This window comes from Hirundo rustica, chromosome 4 (genome assembly GCF_015227805.2).
Source record: "Hirundo rustica isolate bHirRus1 chromosome 4, bHirRus1.pri.v3, whole genome shotgun sequence".
NCBI lineage: Eukaryota > Metazoa > Chordata > Aves > Passeriformes > Hirundinidae > Hirundo > Hirundo rustica.
In genome coordinates this window covers 35,535,364-35,560,411 of record NC_053453.1, presented here as the reverse complement: position 1 = coordinate 35,560,411, position 25,048 = coordinate 35,535,364, and the positions used below count along the sequence as shown (strand labels likewise).

Sequence of the window (25,048 nt, the reverse complement as noted above, 5' to 3'; positions counted from 1 at the left end):
AGGCAGCTAAACATATGTTTACACATGCAAAGAGGGACAGAACAAGCTTTCAAAATAAACTACAAAATCTCAAACAGGGGGGTTTCAATATATGATCCTCTTTCCTCCAGTTCAGGATTTCATCAGCATTATAGCAACTCCTTCATATACCAGAGAACAGCACGAGCCATGAAGCAAAGCTACCTTCTCTGCTCAAGGGTTGGAAGTAACCCCTCACTTCTGCTTTTTGCTTTTCCTTTCCTTCTGCGTGTCTGTTTTCTTCTCCCCTACTTTCTCCTTCTGGCAGTCTCACTTTTTTTCCCCACGTATCCATGCACATTTTAATGCTAAGTACTGTTTCCAGTCTACAGGCAGCTCTTTTTGGCATACAGCAAATAGATTAAGGAGGTTCATACAATCACCAAAGCTATATAATGACATTTTAGATTACAATGAACAAACATTTTCTCATTTTCAAGCACTTTTATTAGGAAAAAAATATATGAAAAAGCTTGTATAACAAATAACATCTCTGAAGTTGGTCATACTTTTTTCAAGTTTAAATTGAAATCTGAAGGCTGGGGGTTTTTACCCCACAAAGAGAGAACACTTTGTCCAAGTAATGTTTCTTTCTGTTGGGGTCTCTTGTTTGTTTTGTTAATAACCAGAATGTCCATGCTCAGAAGTTTCTGCAAGTATCTACATGAAAACTTATGACTGAATTTCATATCCCAAAGGATCAAGATCCTGGTCCAGAAGTATCAGAGAAGACTCCCTCAGCTTCTGTAGAAGCTTTCGGAGTTCTTCTTTTGAAAATACCTACGAATAAATAATAAGAAACCAAACAACATAGTTATATTTATTTGCAATGAGTAGCACTGATACAAAAAATAAGTGGTGGTTAATTAAGTTACTATTTTTCTATTTGATTTTTTTATTTCTATTTAAGATAATATGACAATCAGGCATTCCAGAAGGCCATTTAGTAAGACAGGAGGTTAGTAGCAGCATCCAAAACTTGAAGGTAAGCTCAAGATAGCTCTATCTTATTTTGGGGTGGTTTTTCAGGCTTTTGGAGGCAAAGAGGGTCATGGGTAAATCAAATGCTCTAAACCAAAACCTGCTTATATAGTGTTTGAAGTGTAATGGAAATAAAGAAATCAATTACAATTCTACAGCTAAACTACTGAATCATAGAATCATTTAGGCTGGTAAAGACCTTTAAGATCATGAAGTTAAAATTCAATAGCCCCCATCCAAAAACTAGTAGTTATGTAGTTTTGCTACTGCAGTGAATGGGAAGTGATAAAGAAACCTATGATGTTAAGGAACATATGGTGTCTTCCTCTCTATACAGAAGCTTTTTCCACAGCCAACCCACAGAGCTTTTAATGTAAGGCAGGCTGCTTGCAGCCCTGCCCAGCTCACCGTGTACAGCTTGTGGCGCTCCGAGGCGACCATGTCAGCGAGGCGCAGGCACTCCTGGTGCTGCCCCGTGCTGTGGAGCACCGTGTGCAGCAGAAAGCACATCATCGGCAGACACAGCTTCCGCAGCAGGATCATCTGGTGTGTTCGCTCAGGGTCGTCCTCGGCATCCTTACCAGAGCAAAATAACGTATTAGTGTTATGAAATTCTACCTTTAACAGGCAACTCGGCATAACCACGCCATTAGTGCAGTCAGAGGCAGAAAACTGGCCGAGGCAGCCTGGAGTGGACTGTCAGATATGGTCTGTATGGGAACTAAGGGGAGCAAGCTCGAAATGCTCACAGCAAGGCCAGAGCCAACTAAGCAGGAACACACAAAACTCAAATGTCACAAAGGTACAACTACGTATCATCTGTGCTTTGTGGTCTGCGTCATGACATACAAATTCATTTTACCTCTCTGACATCAACCATCCATCCACCATCAACAAACAGCAACACATTGTACATCTTCTCCTTAACATCAGCTGTGAGAGCATCCAAGAGGCCTTTCCAAATGCCATAATCCATCTGGCAAAGAAACAAAAAATAAACTACTGCAGAACAGGACAATTTCCAAGGCTATTTTAAAACCGACTGCAATAGGCAGTGCAGCTCCAATTCAAATTAGAATCTTCAGCTAGTGGCTAAAATTTATAAGCCTCTGCTAACAGCTATTTGCATCCTTGCTTAATGCCCTGTCCAGAGAGTCAGGCAGGTTGTTCAGAAGCAAAGCCACTAGAGGAATATAGTTTTAAACAACCTATTCTGCCATGCTTATAAAACAGATGTTTATATTCACAGAATACGGTATATTTTTACTGGTCAGAACTGCAAAAAGAACTTCAGTCAAAACAAAATTGCAGCACCTTTTAGAAAATAAAAGGTGATAATACTTAATAGAATTGATAGCAAAATCAAGCACTCACATTTGTTACTAACACTGACAATCAACACATAATATTTACTGTTATATTACAATATTTTATGTAAAGCAGAGTCATTAAAAAAACAGAATTTACTGTGCAGTGGCCTTATTATTCTATTGCCTCACTCTCTCACAACATAAAAATAATTTATAATAGAATCCTTAAATAATATGAAGTAGCAGTCTTCTACTCTCTTTCATTAAATTAGACTGCCTCTAAAGTAAGAACGTAAAAGTTTACAGTAAATAAGGTGGACTTCCACCTACCTCATACTTCTTTTCTTTATGTTCATGGGCCACTTTTTCAGTGAAACTTGCTTGTGGTAACAAGGAAGGCTTCTGTGGAGCTGAGTTCATGTGTTTAAACCATTCATTAAAGGTCTCATGGGCTTCCTGGATTGCATTGGAAAGAGTGTTTGGGTATTTTTGACTAATCTAATAACCAGAATTTCATTACATGCACAGGTTTAATGCATAAAAGAATCAGAAATTAAATCAAATGCACAAAGCTAGTTTCACCGCCAAGGCAAAGCCACCAGTATTTCTAAATAATAACTTGGAATATTGCATATTTGAAACTCACCAAATATGCACGAATACATAAATGTTCCCGGATAGCATTGTCATCTTCAGCTGGAAGTGGAGTATCCATTCCCTGCTCCTCCCACTGGTTATATATTTCTGCTATAGAGTCTTGGGGAATCTTCACAAACACATCTTTTGCAGCTTCATGTTTCTTGGATGCTATGAGAATGTGAACTGGGTATAAGAGCTTTGCAATTTCCGTATCTTATCTTCTTAAGCTGGCAAACCCATGCTTTTTAACAGACTAGATTCAAAGTTATATCAAATATAGTGCCAAGAGCCAATGAGAACAAACCCGACATTTAAAAATAAGTCTACAATATTTGTGAAGCTTAGTACCCAAGAACTTCCTCATGATTGCATTGCTTTGCTTAAGTGCTTCTGCCCTCTGCGCAGGATCGAATACGAGCCAGTCAATGACATCTATTTTCAGCTGATCTGCCTGTAAAAACCAACAAAGAGATTCACCACCATTTGAAGCACACAACTGATATAACACACATTAGATCTGGTCGGGGAAATACACAAGTTTTGAAAGCATTACAACATAGTAACAAGATTCACTTTATTCAAAAGCTTAGAAAATCTCTGCTATGTGGAATAATAAAAAATTTAATTTCTAAGTGTTTTCAAATGTCCATCATCTCTAAACATTTTTAATGGATTACGATGCATTTTCCTCAAATTTTAATACAAATACACTACCAACATGTTTAAGGAGTTCTTGCTATAATCTTACAGGGGCACCATCAACCTGCAACCACAGTTTTCCAGCTCTTGTGTTAGATAAACTACCTTTTTGCCTTAGGGAGCTTAAACTTTGTACTGAACAGCAAAAACATTACCACAAATTTGCAGATGATCAGTTGCTTTCTAAACAGTACTTTGAATAGAGCCTATTAACATTACCTTGCTGTCCCTAAAGCACTGATTTGGATCCAACCAATGCTCAATAGCAGTGACAAGGAAACTGTCAGCAAAAGCAGTGTCTGATGTAGAAATGCCATACATTTGAGATCTAAAGTATTAATCCTCATAAATCGTAGAGGTTACAACAACATCCTACTCCCAGCTACAACACAGGGTGCTGCAGTCATTTCAAGGGCCTGACCTTCACTTAATGTTTGTATACAGGTAGGGCTGCTGATAAGCACACACCCAAAGAGCAAGGAGAAGTAGAACCAGAGTTACAGATTCGTGCAATATCCTCACTTGGTCACATGAAAAGTGCATTTCCCTCATAGGATTTTTCAAGGCAATTTTCACCATAGTTGAAAGACAAATATGGCTCATACATGGTCAAAGAGCCCATAGTTGATTGCAAATCGGACTATCCGCTCTGCGAAGCACTCACCTCTGTTGTGCCTGTGTCCAGCACGTGGTCATGGTGGCTGAACTCCCCGGCATCCTTCTTGCGGATGTTTTCAACAACAGTTTTTGTTATGGTTGCAACGTCCAGACCTGGGTTAAAAGAGAACTGTGTAAGAACTACCATGAATTCAAACTTGACAGAAACTGAATTTCAGACTCCAGTTGTTGATGTCATTCCTTACTACTGGTAATTCTTATCAGTCTGTTCACACACATACTGACAAAATAAATCATAAGCTTTTGTGCTATGTAATTTATTGCAGGTATTTTACAAGAATGAAATTTGATGTAACAAAGAATATCAAATATGAGCATAAGACAATTATTAAGTTTTTCAGTCTGTGCTGAAGACAGTATAGAGATTTATCTGCTGAGATCACTGATTCCTACAATTCTGACAGCAAGACTGTGATTTGACAGGAATGTACCAGGAAAAGCTCAGAATAGCTCTTTTACAGATGCTTAAGCAGGATGTTTTATTTTTGAAACCTTAGCTGAGTTTAAAAGAAAATGATTGAAAAATGACTGAAGTTAAGACACTGAGATCTGCAGGAAATCTGCTTCTTTGTGTATTCTGAGTGGCACAGAGGCGTTGTCAAGCAATGGACAGTGTGCTGCTTCATTGTAATCCCTTCTAGTTTCATGTACAGGCCTAGGAGGAAGTTTACAACTAATGCAAGCAACCCACCATGGCTAAGAAAAAGCACTATAAATAGAAAAAAAAAAATTAAGATACTCATAACCTTCCTAAATCCACAAAGAAGTATGTATTTTTATAATTAGTTCTCTGGAATAATATGACCACGTCAAGCTTCAGAACATGTATTTGAGACAGGCAGCTGGCACTTACTTCCCGGTGTGTTTGGACATATCCCAGAGGCAGTGATATTTAGTTTAAACAATTCCAGGTTAATGAAAACACCTATACGCCTACTTGAAGAAGTGATTAGCAAATTAATGTTATTTAACTGAAAAACAGACATAGGAAGGAAAGAGTATCACGTTCATAGCTAGGTTTTGGAGCAAAAACTAAAACTCAAAATAACCCAGGATATAAAATGATAATGGACTATCAGGGTCTCTCACCTGCTTCTTTTGCTAATTCAAGGCAGTGGTGGCGTTGATCACTCTCAGTAACGTCTTCAAGAAATAACGCATACTGAGCCACAGCAAGCTCTGGGGGCAGGTGGCTGACATAAAATGCTATTAAATCTGTGTGCTTCTCAGACACCAACCGCTGCACAGTACCAAGCAAACACACAGAATGAGAAGCAAATATATCAGAAGCAAATATATACAAAATAACCACTAATATATAAATACATATAACAGATATAGATACTATATTCCTTAGCGTAAATACCTAAGTGTTTACATTTAAATAGAAACATGTACTGGGTAAACCCAGAAATGTGTAACAAATTCATGATTATTTTATTCCAATACAGGAAGATTCCACTCTACTTCTAAACAAGGATCAATAAAACTGTCTCTTATTTAAAAACTGCTGACAGAGACTTTGCATATTAGACAAGCTTCCATGTATCTCTTGAGAAAAGAGCCTTAGCTGCATCATAGCTCTTATCATCCTGTACCCTTAAGTCTGCTTTTCTTCCTCCTTTACATCTACATTACATTAGAGAAAATAAACAGTATTTCTGAAAGCTTACCTGGATGTAGGTCTTCAGGACTTCAACAGAAACTTCCTCCTTATTGCAAACAAATATAAATTAAATTATAAATCAGATAATGTGGAAAAAAAAATAAAAGGTACTTGACAGGCTATCACTATTAAAACAGACTCAAGGTTATTTGCTTATTCCTGCTTCAGTAATCTACACAAACAGGCTCAACCGGAAGAACTGTTTCTCTTGGAGCATGATTAAAAAAGCATGTCTTTTGATTCAAAGATTTAGTGTTCCAAGATTTTTTTTTTCAGCAACTGGATAATATAGTCTTTGGTCTAACTGGAATGTTACTTTTTACATGATTTTTAAATCTTTCCATTTTACCATATTTTTTTAACTAATAAACAAAATATCAGGTACACAGATTACTACTGCAGTGTACTACATACCCTGTTTTATTATAGAAAATGATAATGTAATAGGGTATAAATATCACCTGACTCATCTGGAATAGCCTATACTAAACAACCACTATAGTCCAAGTGCCTGAAACTGCTTTAGCAAAGACTCAAGTGTTTGTTGCTCTCAGGAATTATCATTTTAATTTTATTTGTGTAGATTGAAGACCTTCATCTAAGCATATATATATATATATATGAACTGTATACAATCAATATACAATGAACATCATAAAAGCTTGCGCTTCTGCCTCTTCCCTGTGAAGACTACTGAGGGTTGATTGAGTAATGATACAATAAATTCATCTACTCAAAAACTGTAAAGGCAGAATTAACTGTTACAAATTCCCACAATGGATTTCATGCAGGAAATTGCACCTTTTTTGTCCCTTCTGCCAAACATACGCTAATGGCTAGTTCTACTGCACTTTAGCTTAAATACCTAGTCCATAAAATTTTGAGTCTGGCTAAAAAATTAGTATGTATATATACACACACACTCCTCTTATTTAGCTAAATGTTAACTGACTTCAAAACAAATTTCCCCAAGGAACTCAAGCAACGATTGAAGTATGAATAAACAATTAACTCAGAGCTGTATTTAAATCATCTAATGAAAACACACATTTGTGTCTTCCCAAAAGAGGTTACATTTAGAAACTTACTTGACACATAACAGCTTCTAAATTTTAAAACAGAAGAAAAGGAGAGCCCCAAATTACTTGTGATATTGTCAGAAATTAGTAATTACAGCTGTGTGACCCTTCTGTGTATTTAGCATAAGTAGACCAGGTAGGTAGTAGGCTATACTTACTTTATACTTGAAGATAATAAGAAAGTTTCAGCTGGTACTAATAACCTCAAGCAAAGGCATTTATGAGCTTACAGCAGCAATAGGCACCGTTCCAGTAACTGTCTATAAGAATAGGTTATATTCAAGACATCTTGGCTGCTATGAATAAGCCTAACACTGAAGTTTGACTCAGGACCTTCTCAACAAAGGGCCTCTGAGTAAAATCCACCATCCTCAAAACCCAATTTTTAAGCTCAGCTGGAAGGGAGGAGGATGCTCTTTTCTCTTTTAGGCTCCAAGATCAACACATACACTATTTAAGCACGCAGCTCCTCCTCAGTCTGGTAGAAATTTACTATCACTCTGTGTTGTCTATGTATTTGCACACAAGCATTTCTACTTCAAAGACTGGCTACTGCTATGACACCAAATCAAGTACAGGTGAACTGACCTTAGTCTGCATACCCAAAGTGCGGAAAAACAGAATAAGATGTGTCATGAAACGAAGGAGGTGTCCTGGGAGCACACTTCTGTCTTTGGATAGCCACCTGCTGACTTCTTCCATCAAACCTATAACCACCAAGGAAATGTCTGCATTAGCCATACCAGGGAGAAAAATAAAAAAAACCTAAAAAATATTTCAAAATCATGCATTTATTCAAAAAATATAATTTAGTCTCGGAAGTCCGACCAAACAGAACAGCAACAATATCGGAAAGATGTAGCTGTTTGGCTTAAAAATGTACTGTGTGCATTCCACCATTTCTCAGAAGAACTTATAGCTATAGTCTGGCATGTATCCTGACACATTTACATGATTTCATTACTTCTTTGAATACTACCACATAGGTCAAACTGTCCCTACAATTCTTGATGAGAGCATAGCTTTAATGCAGAGCTTGCCTACTGTGTGTTTCTAAAAATCCATTCATACAGACGTTTCTGGAAAGTTTCCTCAAAATAATGCAGTCAGTTGACAATAAAAAAAATCACTTAGAGAAATGCTTACCATCCACATCTCCAAGTATAATGAATTTCTGAATCACATGATAGTGTTCTTGATTCTCCTCTATAACCCTCTGGAGACAAAAAAAAGAGAAAATTTAAACTTTGAATAAATCTCCTAGCATAATGTATGAAGAAAACAAACTTATAAATAAAGCAAAGATTCCTCAGGGGAAAAAAAAATCTATCCTATTTCAAAGGGCATTCTTCATAAAGAGCAAGAGAAAAGGCACTTGCTGTCTCCACATCTAATTACAGGAACATTGACAAACTGAAAGAAAGAACTGGAATATAGATCTGTGCAGTTAATACTTTCATGGAAGACATCCAACACTGAGGGCTTTTTGCTCTGAAGAGAAGAATGAAAAATAATGTTACAGATAAGATTTACAAAATCATAGAAGAAGCAACATGTATAAATCCTTAAAGAAAAGGCCTGTGATAGTTACTTCAGGAAGAAACTCCACCCTCTCCCCAGAGGAATCAATGCATTAATGTAAGAAATGCAATCCAAACACATCTATAAATTTGCTCTATGGTGAGGATTGCACTATGCTACAATGGCAAATACACCTGGCTGTAGCTGACTGCCTGTCTTTGTTTTAGCAATACGATAAATGCTGCGTCCATTCCATCAAATAAAAGTAAGTGTAGCTTCAATTTAATCACTGCAAAATCAACCTGTAAGTTATGTATCCCCATCTTACATGAATTGAGTATTTTGAGTGCTAAAAGTAACAAAGTGTCACAGTCTAAGCAAATATGTTTTTAAATTTTGAAAGGCCTGCTCTGAAATATGCACACAAACTTCCTATGAATGAAATGGAATGTAATCGATTTAGAACATTTTGCTGAAGCGCTGAATAGTTGAGTTACTCTGTCTGCTTTGTACATCTGACAACATTTGACAGTCATCTGTTTCCTCAGCACACCCAGCTAGTTTGGCAGACACAGGGCAGAGCAACATAAAACTATATCGCTTTCACTGTTAGGAGGTAGCAGCATGAAGAAAAATCTACTGGAATTGGGAAATCACAAATGTTTGGGGATAGAAAATATGAAACCAATTAATCATTGCGCATATCTGAGCATTTCATTTAAGAGTGCAGTAAATAGCAGAACCCAGTGAACAATTAAAAATGGTAAGCAGTGAGGAGAAACTGCAATTATTACGTACCCTTTTGTCTGTTGCCTGAAGTTCTTCAAAAACTTTTTCTGAAGTCCAGCTTTAAAGCAAGAGATAAAAGACGAAAAACGTTACCTTGAATATTCCACACACATTCCATACAGGATGCTTTGTTGAGTGTAGCAGTGGCATAATTTTACTTGAAACTTACTTTGTTTCTAAATAATCTCTAGGGAGCTCTTCCATCTCCTCTGCAGTTACTACTGAAGTTCGTATTTCCTGCTCGACTAGAGTGTCCACCATGACCCTGAAATATGCCCAAACAGTATCTTCCCAGGTATCACAAACCGGAAGAAGCTACATATTAAAAAAACAGAGTAAAAATTATCAAGAGATGGAGAAACATCAAAACCCAAACAGAGCAACTATAATTTAGGATCACATTTTCAAACAACCAAGCAGTGCAGTAATCACTTTAAACAGCAGCCTTTCCTTGACTGAAAAGTCTGTCATATATTCAGTTAAGACACGTCAGTACTACAAAGAGCATGTCTCCTAAAGCAGCAATGTTTGCTATTTTTCTGTTTATTAGATCTTTAAAAGTACAGAAAACAATAACTGCAAAAATTCTGATGATTTCATTGTCACATATGAGAAAGGAAATGCACAACTACCAAACACTGCTTAACTAGGGGGCTTGACATACCTGTTTGAGGTTTCCACTCAGGGCTGCATAGATTGCTCTTTCATATCTATTAAACTGCTCCTAAAATAAACAGCAAAAACAACCAAACTTTAAATTACAAAGCATTTAAGTTTTCTAGTCACTTTACATTTTATTAGAGATTAATCCATTGCAAAATGTTCCATCTAACAGATTCCAAGAAAAGTTGGAAAAATCACAGGATATACAAGGAGCCAAAATAAGAATAGCAAGTGACTTTCCCTTCACTAGCATGCCATTGTAACTTAACTGAAAAATTTACATTGACCTGGAAAGCAAATGATGTTTTCTCTTTCCCATTTAATTAAGTCAAGATGAAAGTCAGTGTCAGTGGTTTTATTTTCAACCAGAAAAGAAAGGCAGATGTTTCCTGAAAAGCAGTGCTGATTATGTAGATTTCTCACAATACATATATATGGTATTTCAGAAGTCCTCTTAGAAGCATGAACTGTGAATCCTCTAAGCAGCAAACACAGAGTGGGTATGTTTACTTAAAATCCCATTTCAGAGTTTATAAAAGTTCAAATTTATGTATTAAAAGAAAGAAAATCAGCATTGTCTCACCTCTTCAGCCATGCGCCAACAACTTATTTTCCAAATGCACCTGTATGGATTGCCTTCAACAGGCTCCAGATCTTTTCCTGCAAGCAAAGAATATTTTAAAAAATAGCACAAGAGGGGGAAAGGAAGAAAAAAGTGTTATTAAAAAATGAGAATCCAGTAATGTCTAAAAAATGGTGAAGTCTATTTTCTTTTTATTGCCCAATTTCAATCCCTTTAGAACTCTTCCTAAAGTATTTTGACGCTTTTGACTGGACTGCAAGGTGGCTTTTCTGGCTAGTTTGGTGAATTTGCTCTATAAGTTACAGTAATTTAAAAACTTGGCTGCTATCTAGCTTTAAAAAAAAAATAATACTTTTGACTGTAACATATCTACAGTGTCTCCATTTGGGAAAAAAACAAAGTTAAGGGGAAAAAACCTAATTTTTATATCTTAATCAAAGCTTCTTAAAAATGCCACTGCTTCAGCGCTGCTATTTTGCATCTGCACAGGCATTTTTACCTGCATAACAACAGGTTAGGTAGGCAAACTCAAAAAAAAGCTAGGGCAGTGGTGTGGCTTGCAGATAAAAGCTACAGGCTATCAGGATTTGAAAAGAAGGAAAGCATTAAGCCTTTCACACCCAGTTATAAAGAACATTTAGACTCATTCTTAAATTCCTTGCTAAACCCTGCAATGTAATGAACACAGAGAGAAGCAAGGTACTGTGTTATAAATGGGGAACCATGTGCAAGGAACTAAGGAGAAAAGTACTTTACTATTTTCAAATATTTTAAAAGCATCTCTTTCTCCTGCATTTACATTTGCCGAACTCTAGTCCTACTACACCTTTCTGAAGCTGGGTGTATAGTCCAATTTGAGTCTGTAAGCAACAAAATGTGTGCCAGGTGGCATAAGCCAGATGTTAAGAAAATACAGACCCAAGTATTATAGGGAGGTGGAGAAGATCTGTGCAGAACTCTGAGACATCTATTTCCTAGTGATTATGCCTGACTTTAAGGAAAAAAAGTGGCTTTAGCATATGTGATGGATTCAATGAACTCACCTTCAACTAAAATAATTTCATGTTAGTTTTTACATGTTCAACAGACACAGTAAAATATTCCAAATACCACAAAAGGCTCATCAAGTGAAAAGAAAGAACTATTTCTCTCTGCCACAAACAGATACTGTAAGATCTTAGTATTTTTCTATCTGTCTCAAATGCACTTTGGAAGAGATACCTCCATTTATGTTAGGATCATGATACAATTTCCAGCCTTCCAAAGTTGCAGCTCTCCAGGCCTGACCACATCGTTTGCATAAGCGCTGTGCCTGAAAAATAATGCATTTTCTCAGCAACACACTTCAAGGTAGGAAAACCTCCAGCTTCTTCTTCTAATTTAAAAATGTGAATATTATTAAAATAGTTAATTTGCGTAGAGATTCTACTACGTGAAAAATAAGCACAGAGGATCTTAAAACAATTGAAAGATTTCAAAGTAAATGTCATTGTCTTTCACTGATATTTTTAGTTTTTCAGTCAGTATTTACAGCAATGTAAGAAATGCGCTACAGCCTCATCTTTGTTAGCTAGACAGCTGTTATGCATCATTCTGGTAAGTTTAGTGTAAAGCACAGTTGTTTTGTTAATTATTGTTTTCATGCAGCACCTGCTTTCCCAGTTCTCTTAGCGTTCCCAGCCCCACCTGAAGCTGCAAATTTCTACTCACATTGCCCTGCAGTAATATGCTCATGTTCCCACACCATCAGAAAATGAATAGATGTGCACCATATCGGAACAGAATATGAGCATGTAACCACAGTCCTCAGTTAATGTCTCTGGCATGAGAATCTCAAATCCCCTTTCCTCCCCATTACTCAAATATCATTATGTATACATGTCTGATAATCACTGATGATTAGAGACACAATTAGGAAGCTCTTTAAAGCATTCTGTGTGTTTGATACTTGTCATCTAGTATCAAACACAGCAGTGAAAAAATATCATCAAACAAAAACCCAAAACTACATTTTTTCCATAACATCTATTCTATGCCTAAATTACTTCACTAAAAGCAAAGTTTGATTAAAATGCTAATTAGGCAGTCAGTACTGACAACAAATTGAAAACTGAATCACTACAAGCCAAATTTAAATAGACATTTTAGTACACAGCTTATTGGCTTTAACAGTAAGAAATTTATGTTTACATAATTAAAACTTAACACTACCTCATCTGTCATTCCTGCTCTGATGAGAGTGAAGAGATACTTCAACAACCTTGCATCATCTTCTTGGTCCAAATCATCAAGTGGCAGTTTCTGTCGAATAGGAGCATCTGGATCCTGCAAGGAAAAAAGTCATCACTCATCTACACAACACCTCTATGTCTCTTCCATTAACGTCCTGCCCTGCTTTACGATTAGGAGTCACTTTTCATGTTGGCACAACAATCTATACAATCCATGTAATATTGTGCATGATACTTCTGTTTTTCATCGAATTTATTTTATTCCTCTTCTGTCAGTGTTCCTATCAGAAGGAGTCAATGCAATTAATTTATTCCTTGTAATTTACGCCTTTTTATTTGCCCCAAATTTCTTATCTTCCAGCTCTTCTCACCTTCAAACATCCTTCTGTCTATCTGCCTACCAGACTGTTTCTCCTCCTCCACCTTCCATCTGAGAAGGTTTTTCACAACAGCTGCACTTGCTTCTATTTAATCTAAAGAGATTTTCTAAAGCCAAACAATACCTCAGATCACTCACCAACTGAATTAATCTTCTGTGGTTGCTTTGCTGTCACTGAGGCACCTCATTCTAATGGACAATCCTTTCTTTCCTTGACTTCTCTCCTATCAGCATTTATTATGGAGCTCTCAAAGTATTGCATTAGTACTTGGCTTCATTTTACTAGTTACAGCATGAAGACAGCATTCCCTTATCTGCAAGGGCTCCCAAAGAGTTTTATAAACTTTTCTGGTTAGGAACATGAGTTTGTTTCAGACATGAAAAGTCATAATAAAGCCATTACTTCACCGAACAGACCACATGTACTTGTGGGGGGGGTGGGAGCATGGATGTGATTGCTGAAAGAAAACTAAAGTCCACAGTGATCCTGAACAGACTTTTTGAGGTGCTCCACCTCACAATTTCTGTAGCAATTTTTAGATAATACACCTACTTTTAGACAGCACAACTATCTAAGAAATGGTGGGAATCCGTGAAGATAGCATATATACTCGCTCTAGTCCATTTTGAAGCCAAGCCTTATTTTTATATAATACTTACCAATTCTGTTACCAGAGGACGAGAGCTTCCCATGTACGTACTTGACTGTCGCTGCTTCAGGGTGTGTAGTGTGTTATCCCTGAAAGCAGTGAAATGTTTTACAGAAAAATGTGGTTTTTAGCAAACATCTTTTAATAAGACAAATACTGAAAGTGATATTTTGTTACGTGAGGATGTTTGCAGAACAGACACTTGGTTTGGTTGATATATATCAATGGACTCTGCTAGTGTTGTGAAAATGTAACATTTCACAACAAGTACAATATTACCATTAATGCGCCTATATTTGATTTCTTTCAAAGGCATCCATTATTTCAATCATTCATGTATTCAACCATTAACTGATTTCTGCATAAGCGAACTTTCCCATTAGTATTCACTATAAAGTCAGTCTAGGACAGAAATTTAACTGAGGATAAACACATCATTCCAAAAGCCATTAAAAGCAGGTTTATTCTAGGCATCTAGCATCAAAAGGTAGCCTTTGGTCCTTTCTGCCTTAAAACCCATCAGTGATAAAAAAGGTGACAGTAATGGCTTCTGGTGAAGGGTCAATGACACAAAATGGTAAGATCTTAGGCAAACACTAAAGCCAGACAAAGATTAAATGAAAATGGTTTCATGGTTTTTCCTTTCATCTTTGCCTCCCAAAAGGCATTAACTGACTTCTGAGATTTACTTCAGTGGATGGGTAAGAAGTCTCAATTTTAATATGTATAAATTTAAAGAAAAGAAGTGAATGAGAACAATCTAAAAAACCCAATGATCTTCAAGAGTGATTCTCTGACTCTGAATCTTACACTTGATGGGAAAATGTATATAATCGAAGGAAATCTGAACTCACCAATATACTGTTTTTGCATAAAACTCAATATTATCGGAGAAGTCCCCAATTTCATCCTTAGCAATGCTCTCTAGCCAATCCACCACCAGCTGGAATAAATTTAAATTGCATTTTTAAAACAAACATGTAACAAATAATACTTTCACTGCCTTCCTCTCACCTCTGGATCCACTCATCTAAGTGGCAACCAAAAGGCCGAGAGGTCCAGAAGACTATTTCACTTGTGTTTCAAGTATCCAATATGAAGGTGGTTGGCACTTGAGCTCTCTTTCTCACTGGATACTGCAGTTTAATACAGTGCTCCTGAAAAGCTTATCAATCACCTCAACAGTAACAGATGCTGCAAACAGCAACAGCTCTCAGTCTTTCATCCTTTCCAAAATAGCCTGAAAAACCTTTCTGATCTTCAGCAACTAAGGAGCATCATTGTTATGCATACAATTAATACACCACACTTGAGTGAATATTAAAAAAAAAAAAGGATTAGAAACAACCCCAAAAAGTGCACAGAGCATCAGTGTTATGAAAACTTAATCTATTTTCATTCTCATTTTAAAAATTTTCCATCATACCTGACTTTGTCGAACAAGTGAATCTTTCTGAAATAAGTTGTCTACAGTTGTTTTTTCACTAGCAGTTAAGGCCTGAGAAAAAGAAAAAGCTGATTATTACTTCATGGAAAAGAAAATTTCCACAAAACCAGAAATATCAAATCAAACACAAACGAATTCAGAAATTTGCTACAAGTTTTGCTATCTTTTCCCACCCTCTTTTTAAAAAATAAATGCTTTATACATTGTTTTATTTGATTTTTTATATCCAGTTACACTAAAATCTGTAAATCTGAGATTAGAACATAATTTACAAATATATGACTATAGAAAGATTCCACACAGTAGATCCATTGATTCCTTGACTGCCTGCATATTACCTTATATCCCATTTGTTACTTTAAATTAAAAAAAAACATTTTTCAAGGTCATACACATTTAACATCTAAAAGTGTGAAAAACAAACAAACAAAATACCAACCCCAAAGCCCTGATGATTCTATCTGATCTCCTGCATGAATTTAACTTTCATTAGACTTGCAATAAAAAGAGAATAGAAGATATGTTTTCCTAAAAAACACAGGTAGGAAGGAACAGGGTATTTTTGGCACACCAGTGTTTAACACTGACAACTTAGCAGTGGGAATATAAAGGAAGCTATTTTCTGACTGATAAGAAAGATCTGCAATCATAAATTTTACAAAGGCAGAGTCACTTTACTTATTGTTTTGCTTTCCTAAGCATATTCTGGCAGCAAAGGCTGGAAGCACTGTATTGACATAGACAAGATGACTGCAGCTGTAACAGGAATGCTAAAAAATCTGGATGTCTCCTGAGATAAACTGGAATCAGAACTGCAAAGGCTAGACCGCGTGAGACCACATGTTCTTTTAAGCAAAGTAAAATTATCTCTGACCTATGGGAACATCACAGTTACTGCTGCAGCTTTAAGAATAAAGAGTTATTTCTAGTGAATTTAGGGATATCTTGTGCAGAGCCAAGAGTAGGACCCAACAATCCTTGTGCATCCCTTCCAACTCAGGATATTTAAGGAAACAAAACAAACAATAGTTTACAATAATTTTTACACTACCATTCTCTCTTTAGAACTGAATATTTAGATTTACTCTTTACAATAGATGAAATAATTTAATAATTGTCTTGAAAAAAATCAGTCTCATTTTTTATTTTTGAATTTTGAATGACTGCCACTCTGAGATTGCAAAAGTAAAATACAAGCATTTAGTCTATATTTTACTTATTTAGCTTCTTATAACACTTTAAAAAATGCCAAGAGTCCATGCTTACAGTGATATCAAATGCAGTTTCATCTTCCAGTGCAGACTGTATTCTGTCTCTAGAAATAGAAGTGCAAAACACTAAAGATTAAAACAAAAGTTGAGAAAATTTAGCAAAATGCCTAAGTAAAAATGCTTTAAAAAAACTTTACAAAAACATTCTTAAAAATGCTAGAAGTTGCAAAGGTAATAAGAACACTCCTATTTACAACTTTCATTTTTGAAAATAGATAATGAATACACAGAATTTATATCAGAACCTACTTGGATAACAGCTTACTAATAGGTACTTAATTTCTTGACTCCCTATTTATAAACTCATAAAAAATTTAACCAAGGAAGTCATCTCAGTACAAAAATGTAGTAGTGTGCTTTTCAAAAGAATTACCTATAAATGGAGGACAGCAGTCTCCAAGTTACCATTTCCTGCTTGAGAAGCCACAAGACACTGGCAGTTTTGGAAAACTTCTGCTGTCCAGGAGTTGCCCGATAAACGATTTTCCCTAATATATTCACCTGAGGGAAATAAATTTATACAGAGTTAATACTGCCCATTGGTGTATTTTTCCAAAGCCATCACAGCAACCTTTTTATTATCCTGAATGTTTCCAACAAATGGGTTTGATTATTATCTCTTCAACTCATCATTTTATTTATAAAATAATATGATTATTTATTTATATATGTGAGAAATAAGTACATTTTAATCCATCTTATTAACAAAAACATTTATACATCTGCTAATGTTTATTGCCACTTGACACTTTCAGTGGAACAGCAGCCAGATGACAATTTTAGTATTCAGCAAGCTACATTCCTGTGCCAAAGCAGTGTTTGAGGAAAGTGAGATGCTACTCAATTCTAGTGCTCAGTGACTCATAAGCTGGAAGATTTAAAGCATGTATGTTAAGCACCGTAACTGTTAAGCAACGCTGCTTTGGGAAGGAAATGTAAAATAAATTAAATAAAAACCCAAGTAACTACTTACCTGACTGTTACAAATATTTTCATACTCATCCACAAGATCAAAAATGGTAGTTGATGTATGCCTCAGAAAGGAATGTAGAAAGTCTGAGTACATGCTCATAGTAGCTAGGACAGATATAAGAAACAGCCATATTAGTGAGGCACAACACAGTAGAAAAGCCCCCACTGGGCTAGGAAAAGATCCTTCTGATGACAAGAATTCTCATTTTTGCAAATTTATGAGTACAATTATGATATGAACTATCTCACTATGTCAGATGTCGGAAGTATTTATCAGCTAAGATAGTGAGACATACAGAAGCTATGAGCTGTGCCAGTTATAAAACTTTTGTTGTAAATACACCACCTGCAAGAATTTCAACAACAAACTTATTTGTGTATCTCCACAAAACTAATCCAGTTTGCTTTTGCTTCCCACATCAGTGGAGCATCACATTCGTTCGATCAGAACAGGTTCCATAGAAAGCACAAACTCACAAAACTCCAATAAACTGGAACAGTGTAATTTTTTATAACGTTTAAAACTAGACTGCTTTTGACTAAGAAATACCAGCAAAATAATATAGAAAGTTTTTAAAAAGGACACATATATGTATACCCCACAAATCAGAACTGGATCAATTAATAAAGCTTTAGATTGTCTCACCAGCTTCCCCAGGATCATCCTCACGCAGCAACACAGCACTCATAGTGACATCTTCTGCCATATTGGACACGTCTGCATTCACAAACATCCCTGTCTGCTGAGGCGAGAGTGCCATCGTCCAGCTACTCTCATCCAGCTAAAACCACAACAAGAACATAAAGAAAATAAATTGTAATCTCAGATATTACAAGCCTTAGTTATGCCTCTTTTCCTTCTACATGAATCGTATATAAACAGAGAATCCTAAAAAACTAATATTGAAATAACTGCCTTTAAAAAAGGTGCAACTATGCATTAAAAAGCTACCAGTGCTAAGAGCTCTGTATACACTTTAGTCAACCAGGCCCCGAAGGCTGATCATTTATGAAAATACAAATGGCATGTATCAAACTACAGAAACAACTAAAAAGGAGAACAAATTAAAATGTAGAGAGAAGAAAACACATTAACTTAGTTTGAGCTAATTTAAAAATGAATGGAGATAAGATACTGCAGAGGTCCCTACTGATAACTTTTCCAATCAGTGTTCTTCTGAAGACACTGCAGTAGAAGATAATCAATGCCATCTATAACATCATCAAAACAGCTTGTTCTTTGAAGTCAAAACTTCAACACTCTAGTGAAGCCTAATACTGGAGAATGCTAAAATAAGAAAAATCCCGAAGTTTTAACTTGCTAACATAAAACAATTACCTTTGAAGAATCTGTAAACAAGCATAGTCAGGATTTTTGTAGTCACAGACTGACATTATGAGGACTAGCTTACCACACATGCTGTATTTACAAAGTCCTTGTAAACCTCTATTATTCTTCCCTGCATCATCTCAAAGAACAACACAGTAATAAATAACACCAGCAGTAAACAGCAATAGCAGTACTAGTAAGCTTGTACCACTCACAGCTTGTCTCTGGAGCAAACAACGCAGAAAGACTAAACTTTTAGTTTCTTATGCTTCACAGGGACGAAAGAGAAAAAGATGCTCTAACATCTTACCATTGACAGATTGCCAAAAAGTCCAGAATTTGGTAGAATGAGAGGAGATTTCCCTCCTGTTCCCAGGATGGCAGACATATCTGACGGCTTCATGGAGCTGCGATGTAATGCAGAACCTGAAACAGAAAGAGGCTTTTCTGAAAATAGAAAGTATTTAAAGCTACTCTGCTCTATCCAGAACTTCCAAAAGAAATTTTTAACAGAGACTGCAATACTTATGAAGTACTTATGATAGAAGTCTGAAAGCAGGTTGTATATATGCAGCAAATAGGTATAGGCAAGATACCTTCAGTGACTAGAGTTCATTGTGAACACACGCGAGCATAAGGAGCAGTACATCTCTACTCATTCTTTCTCAGAAACTGGTCTCCAAACCCTTAAAGCAAAAGGCAGCCCAAAGGTGTGTCAACTAGAAGAGATTGCTCAGGACTTTGTCCAGCTTTATTTACCTTCAAGGACAGAGACTCAACAGACATCTGGGTAACCAGTTCCAGCATTCAACTACCATCAGAGTAAAAAAAGGGTGCTTTTTTTTTAATGTCCAAACAGAACTCCTTGTATATGTTGTTGTGCCTATTGCCTGTTGTGACTTTTCAAGGCACCAAGAAAAACTTGCTTCTTTTTTTACTCCCATCAAATATTTATATATATTTACAAGATCGCCTCCAATCTCTTTCCCAGGACAAACAATCCCAGCTCTTCTTAGTCTCTCCGTATATGTCAGACACTTAACCCACTAATCAACTCTGTGGGCCTTCACTGGATTACAGCACATCCATGTCCTTCTTATGGACTGTTATTAAGTATAAGCACATAAATCCTTTAACTCAATAGTAAGCAAACAAGCACGCAGTCTTACCTGGCTGGTGAAGTAATGAATTGGGAGTTCGGGAAAGAAACTGGCTTTTGGGCGTCATGTTTCCAAAGGTGTCATCCAGGGATGTAAGAACTGATTAATAAACAAGTTAAGAAACACTCCTAAACACACTTTTGGATCTATTCCAAATGACTGTGACTACTTGGAAAGGAAATTTTGTCAGAACTCAAACGTTATGAAAATTACACATCTTGTCTTTCAGAGCAAGACAGAAAGTTTCATAAAATGTTTCATCAGAACGTTAAAAGCTGGAGACTCCAAACTGAAGTTCAGAAATATGAACACAATAGGTCTGGGACTCTTCACAGAGGCTCAGATCAAAAAGAATCCTCCTGCCCCATGAGGAGCTGCTTCATGCTACATCAACCATTACAAGAAAATCTGAGTCTGAATGCATTTTTTAAAATGTTCTCTCTCTCAGTTCCAGGTGCTCTGTTGCTCTACTTTTCCTTCTCCTATCAGCAACCAGGTTCAGTGCTCTAAGTATGATTTACTAAAAAGTATTTGTATAAAAATTTCAGCAACTTGTGTTACTAGCATTCAGAAACATCTTGATTCTTAGGCACAATACAATCAGGGCAAATATCTCACTACCTTTACTTCAGATGCAAAACCCAGAAGAATAAGCAAATGTACTGGATTCCTTTGCTATCATAACCATGAAAATACCAATATCTTAGCTGTCAAACTACATGTTGTGTGTGTGGAGGTTCCTTATTGTAAAAAAAGGGGGGAAGGAAATTCCTATCTAAAATTTTAAAAAATTAAGAAATTTAAATCTATGTCTGTGCACTACTCTTGTCATTACAGTGGATGGAAAGTTAAGATACACTAGATCATCATAATACTCTGATACTACAATACCTGCAAATAAGCATAAAACCATAAAATTTAAGATATAATGAAGAAAACTTGTTTTTCTTTTCCAAAAGCTCAGAAATGTAGTCAGCTATGGCTCACATAGTTCTCTGGGTGGATAACCACCTGAGTTCATACACTCAGGAAAACCAAAGCAATATTAGAAATATACACCTGATAAACACATAAGTTAAAGACAAAAATTCTTTATAGAAAAAGGATACTAGAAACTCTTTTCTGAGAGCCTTGCTTCCGTCCAGGTCTGACCATCTCTGGATCATGGGGAGATGGCATGTCTTCAAAACCATTTCTACAAAACAGACCGAAACCAAGGAAGTGAATTCAAGCAGGACATCCAAGATCTTATTTTCATGCCAAAGTTACTCCACAACCAGGAAACTTAAAGTGTTAGGTTATCTCTGATCTTACTACTTATGTCCAGTGTCCTCTGCAGAAATTTAGCACTGCTTATCAGCTTAAGGAAACGAGCTTTCGTGAAACCCAGACATTGTTCCTCCTACACCAAAACTAATATTTTACTATTAAAATAGTAATTTTAAAAGGCTAGTAAAAGATTTAACAGTAGAGAATGAAATTTTGAACTAAAAGATTGAAAGAACGGCATGATTTCTTCCTTCGGATAACGCAATCATCACAGGCTGCGAAAGCTCACGTATCTTACCGAAGGGAAAATAAAAAATACCCATTCCGTCACTGGGAGCAGAGGACCCGCTCCCGGTGGGCTGTGGAGGCAGAGCGGCCACACCTCAGCAGGCCCGGCAAAGGCCCGGCCCCGCGACCCCCGAGCAACTCACAGCTCCCGGTTAATCCAAAGATATACCCAAGATGCAACAGCCACACTTAAAGCTCCCGGGTGACAAAAAGCCTCCGGTACGCTCAGAAGCCGCTGCAGGCCCGCTGCGTTTCGCAGCCCGCACTGTGCGCACCCCTCCCCGCTGCCGGGGCGCGTCTCAGAGCGGGCGCGGCCCCGAGCCGGGGGCTCCGGCCGCCGCCGCCCCTCACCTGTCCATGGCGGCGGCCCGGCGCGGCTGGGCCCGGGCTCAGCCTTCCCGCCGCCGCCAGCGCCGGCCCGCGGCCCGGAAGGACACGGGCTCCTTCCGCCCGTGCGCCCCGCCCCGGGCCCGGCCCGCGGTCCGCGAGCGGCCCCCGCCTGCTCTCCTCCGCCAGTGCGCGGGACCCCGCCTTGAGGGTCAGAGCTCAAAAAGCACCGACCCGTAGTGTAAAAGTGTCAGGTGCTGTTGGGGTTATCTCACCGCACAGTTAAGGGCTACTCAGACGCGCCAAGTGTTTCATACGCATTCGGCCGGAGCAGCTGCTGTCCCGGCCTTTGCCATGACGAGTTTGTTTTCACCGAGTTGCAAACGCACGTCCCTCCCGTTTCTCCCGGTGTAACTCAGTCTGCTGGCGTCAACATTAAAGGATACAGCAAGAACCATGCAGGATCACTCAACCCTTCAAGGCTGGACAAACTTAACAAAATTATGAAATTACCTCTCCCTTTCCTTCCCGAAATGAATTCAGCCTGCTTTTTAACTACAGAAAAATATAATTGCTACTTTATAAGTATAAACGACCGTGCAACTGATCATGGTTCGTTTAGATGGGCTCTAGGACAAGGAAAACTGTCCAATCTTTTCACGTAGACAGGCAAGTTCTGAAATACACGTGCAAATACTTGGGTATTTTTAGGGCTACAGCTACAGTGGTGTACTTCAAGCAAATTAGACAAAAGGATAAATCTGACAACAGTTGCAAAAGGCAGCAGAAGTGCAAGACAAGCTGTGAAGTCCTCCAGCTTGCTTGAGATACTGATAAAAGACTAGGATGCCCCAAGGAGAGGGTCTCACTGAAGCTGCCAGAGAGCCTAACTTCAGAAAGCTTCACAAGAAGAAAGCTGATGAAGACTGGGTATGCAGAAAGGCAAGCAAGCAGAAGACCTATAGAGAGTAGATTAGTCACTCAGGAAATGTCCAACCACCAAAAACAAAACAAACAAAGCTTGTCCTTCTGTCTTGAAGACTATCAAGAAAGCACAAACAAAGGCAGCAACCTTCATCATGACAGAAAACTAAGAGCATTAAAGGAATTATTACATCCTAGTTCAGTACTATATATTTAATAGAATTTACCTTTCAGCATATCCTACTGAAACAGCGCAGCATTATCGTCTCCAGGGCAGTGGGAAACTTAAGAGGAATGCACTCATCAGTATCTGGTTCGATCATTAGCTAAAAGCTCGCACCCTCAGGCCAGCCCTGCCTCAGGGCAGAGGGTAAACAAGCGGGAAATGTAATGATGACAGAGAAGATGCTTCCTTTGTGTGCCGTCTCAAGTTTATTCAAATCAATGACAGATGAGAACAAAGCAAAGGAAACAAGTCTGAAGAGAAATTAAGAGGGCAGGATGCATACTTAAAAAAACCCAAAAAACCAAACCCGAACCAACAAACCTATGAAAGATTGAGGCCCTTCAGAGAACTTGTCTTAGAATGTACAGCCTCTCTTAAGTGCAGACTAGGGAAGCACCTTAGAGGTTCCAGTAACGGGGCAAGGCAGTGGAACTGGGTAAAAACCTGGTGTGTTTCAGTACTTTTTGACTGGCATCCCATTTCATATTTATTTACCAAGATGGAAATAGGAAAAAAAATGAAGAAAAAATAATTGAAAATCTCATGAAAGCATCTTATGCTTCCAAAAAGCATTTTCAGTCAGTGATATAAAGGACTCTAAATTAAAATTTATAATTAAAATTCCTAAATCTGTCTTAAAATTTCACATATTTGCATCAGATACACTGATCTGCATTCCAGTTGTTACCATAATATCAGAGGAGGTAGCAATGCTCCTTACTTAGAGGCACGACACCCAAAGATGACCCTGCAGCCAGCACAGCTAACACAGAAACCTGGCATATTTATTACCAATGCCTAAGGTTCATCTGCTCCCTACTACCTTTCTGCAAAGTTAACAGAATCTACAGGATGTACTAGGTTAATTTTAATCTAGTATATACTGAACTTTAAATGAGTAAACTAACTCAAAACTCCAGCTACCTTTGACAAAACACATTTTAAGACAGCTCATGAATTAAATGCATTTTCTTAATGCCCTGCTAGGCTGCATATACAAAATTATTAATTCAGAATTACCAAAAGCAAAAGCTCAACAAAATTCACGTGCAATGTGTGACAGCAGCACAACTCCACTCAGTGCAAAGAAAACTGGGAACTACACTATACCTTGCCTTTTTGCAAGAGAAGCAAAAAGGTTTGTGTTTTAGCCCATCTTTTCTTAGCTGAAATGCATTCCTGGAAGCGTGTAATTTTTCATTTTTTTATTTAAATGCATGGAAGCTTTTAAAAAACTAATCTCAAGAATTTAAGTAAAGTGTTCATGAGATTGCTTAGTATTTAAATACATGTTGACTCTCAAAATGTTTGCTTGGGTTCTTACCAAAAGAAATTGATTCTCATGCTCTTTCTATTGAGGCAGCTCAGCTAAAACCATTTTTAATTGAACAGGAAAAAGAAAGAGACAAATTTGTAACTCGTTTTATTTGTGTCTGAAAATCATGACAGTACTGCCAAGGGTCTTTGTTGCTATTGGGTGCCTTACAAGCAGAAAACCTCCAGTTGATGAGAGCTGGGATTTCACATGTAGAGATTTTTTTGTACTTCATATGGGAGTGAAGCTACTGAGTCCTCCCTACTAGATCTGGAAGGTTAAAATGCCACATAGTATGAAAAGGTAAAGTGTACTGAGGAAAGAAGGAACTGTAACATCCACTTGGATTTCAGTATTCAAGATTGCAGAAATGCCCCATGCCTCCAAATTCATGGTAAACAAAAGACATTACATGAATTAATTAGACATGACAATGATTCTCAAATGAAGTTCACCCCAGTCACAACTTCAAGGAAGAAAATCCTGGTGGTAGTAAACTTTCTTAAAACAATGAAGCTGTAGAGCTCGTCTGGCAGAATTAGCATCTCTTGAGACTGAAGTGAGTATGGTGGAACTGCAAAGACATTTCTTTTATCCATTCACAAATCTCTCCCTACAGAACAACTCTTTGAA

General features: G+C 37.4%; 1 protein-coding gene across 2 annotated transcripts; it reads right to left on the bottom strand.

Moving 5' to 3' along the window:
• Window positions 1-450: 450 nt before the first annotated feature.
• Window positions 451-22,045, bottom strand: NUP107 (nucleoporin 107). 2 transcript variants are annotated; one of them, XM_040063119.2, is made up of 28 exons: window positions 21,975-22,045; window positions 21,176-21,261; window positions 20,076-20,165; window positions 19,217-19,332; window positions 18,223-18,358; window positions 17,578-17,681; window positions 16,978-17,105; window positions 16,600-16,648; window positions 15,313-15,384; window positions 14,741-14,829; window positions 13,897-13,975; window positions 12,838-12,951; window positions 11,848-11,938; window positions 10,627-10,703; window positions 10,045-10,104; window positions 9,550-9,695; window positions 9,390-9,438; window positions 8,217-8,286; window positions 7,659-7,777; window positions 5,999-6,037; window positions 5,415-5,565; window positions 4,312-4,418; window positions 3,297-3,399; window positions 2,956-3,116; window positions 2,640-2,765; window positions 1,862-1,975; window positions 1,408-1,575; window positions 451-798 (listed from the first exon to the last, which is right to left on the bottom strand). In XM_040063119.2, the coding sequence occupies exons 1-28, from the start codon at window positions 21,980-21,982 to the stop codon at window positions 691-693; spliced, it is 2,760 nt and encodes a 919-aa protein (XP_039919053.1). In that variant the 5' UTR covers window positions 21,983-22,045; the 3' UTR covers window positions 451-690. The 2 variants fall into 2 exon arrangements, with proteins under 2 accessions (XP_039919053.1, XP_039919054.1); XM_040063120.2 differs by lacking the exon at window positions 21,975-22,045 and adding an exon at window positions 21,634-21,745.
• Window positions 22,046-25,048: the final 3,003 nt, after the last annotated feature.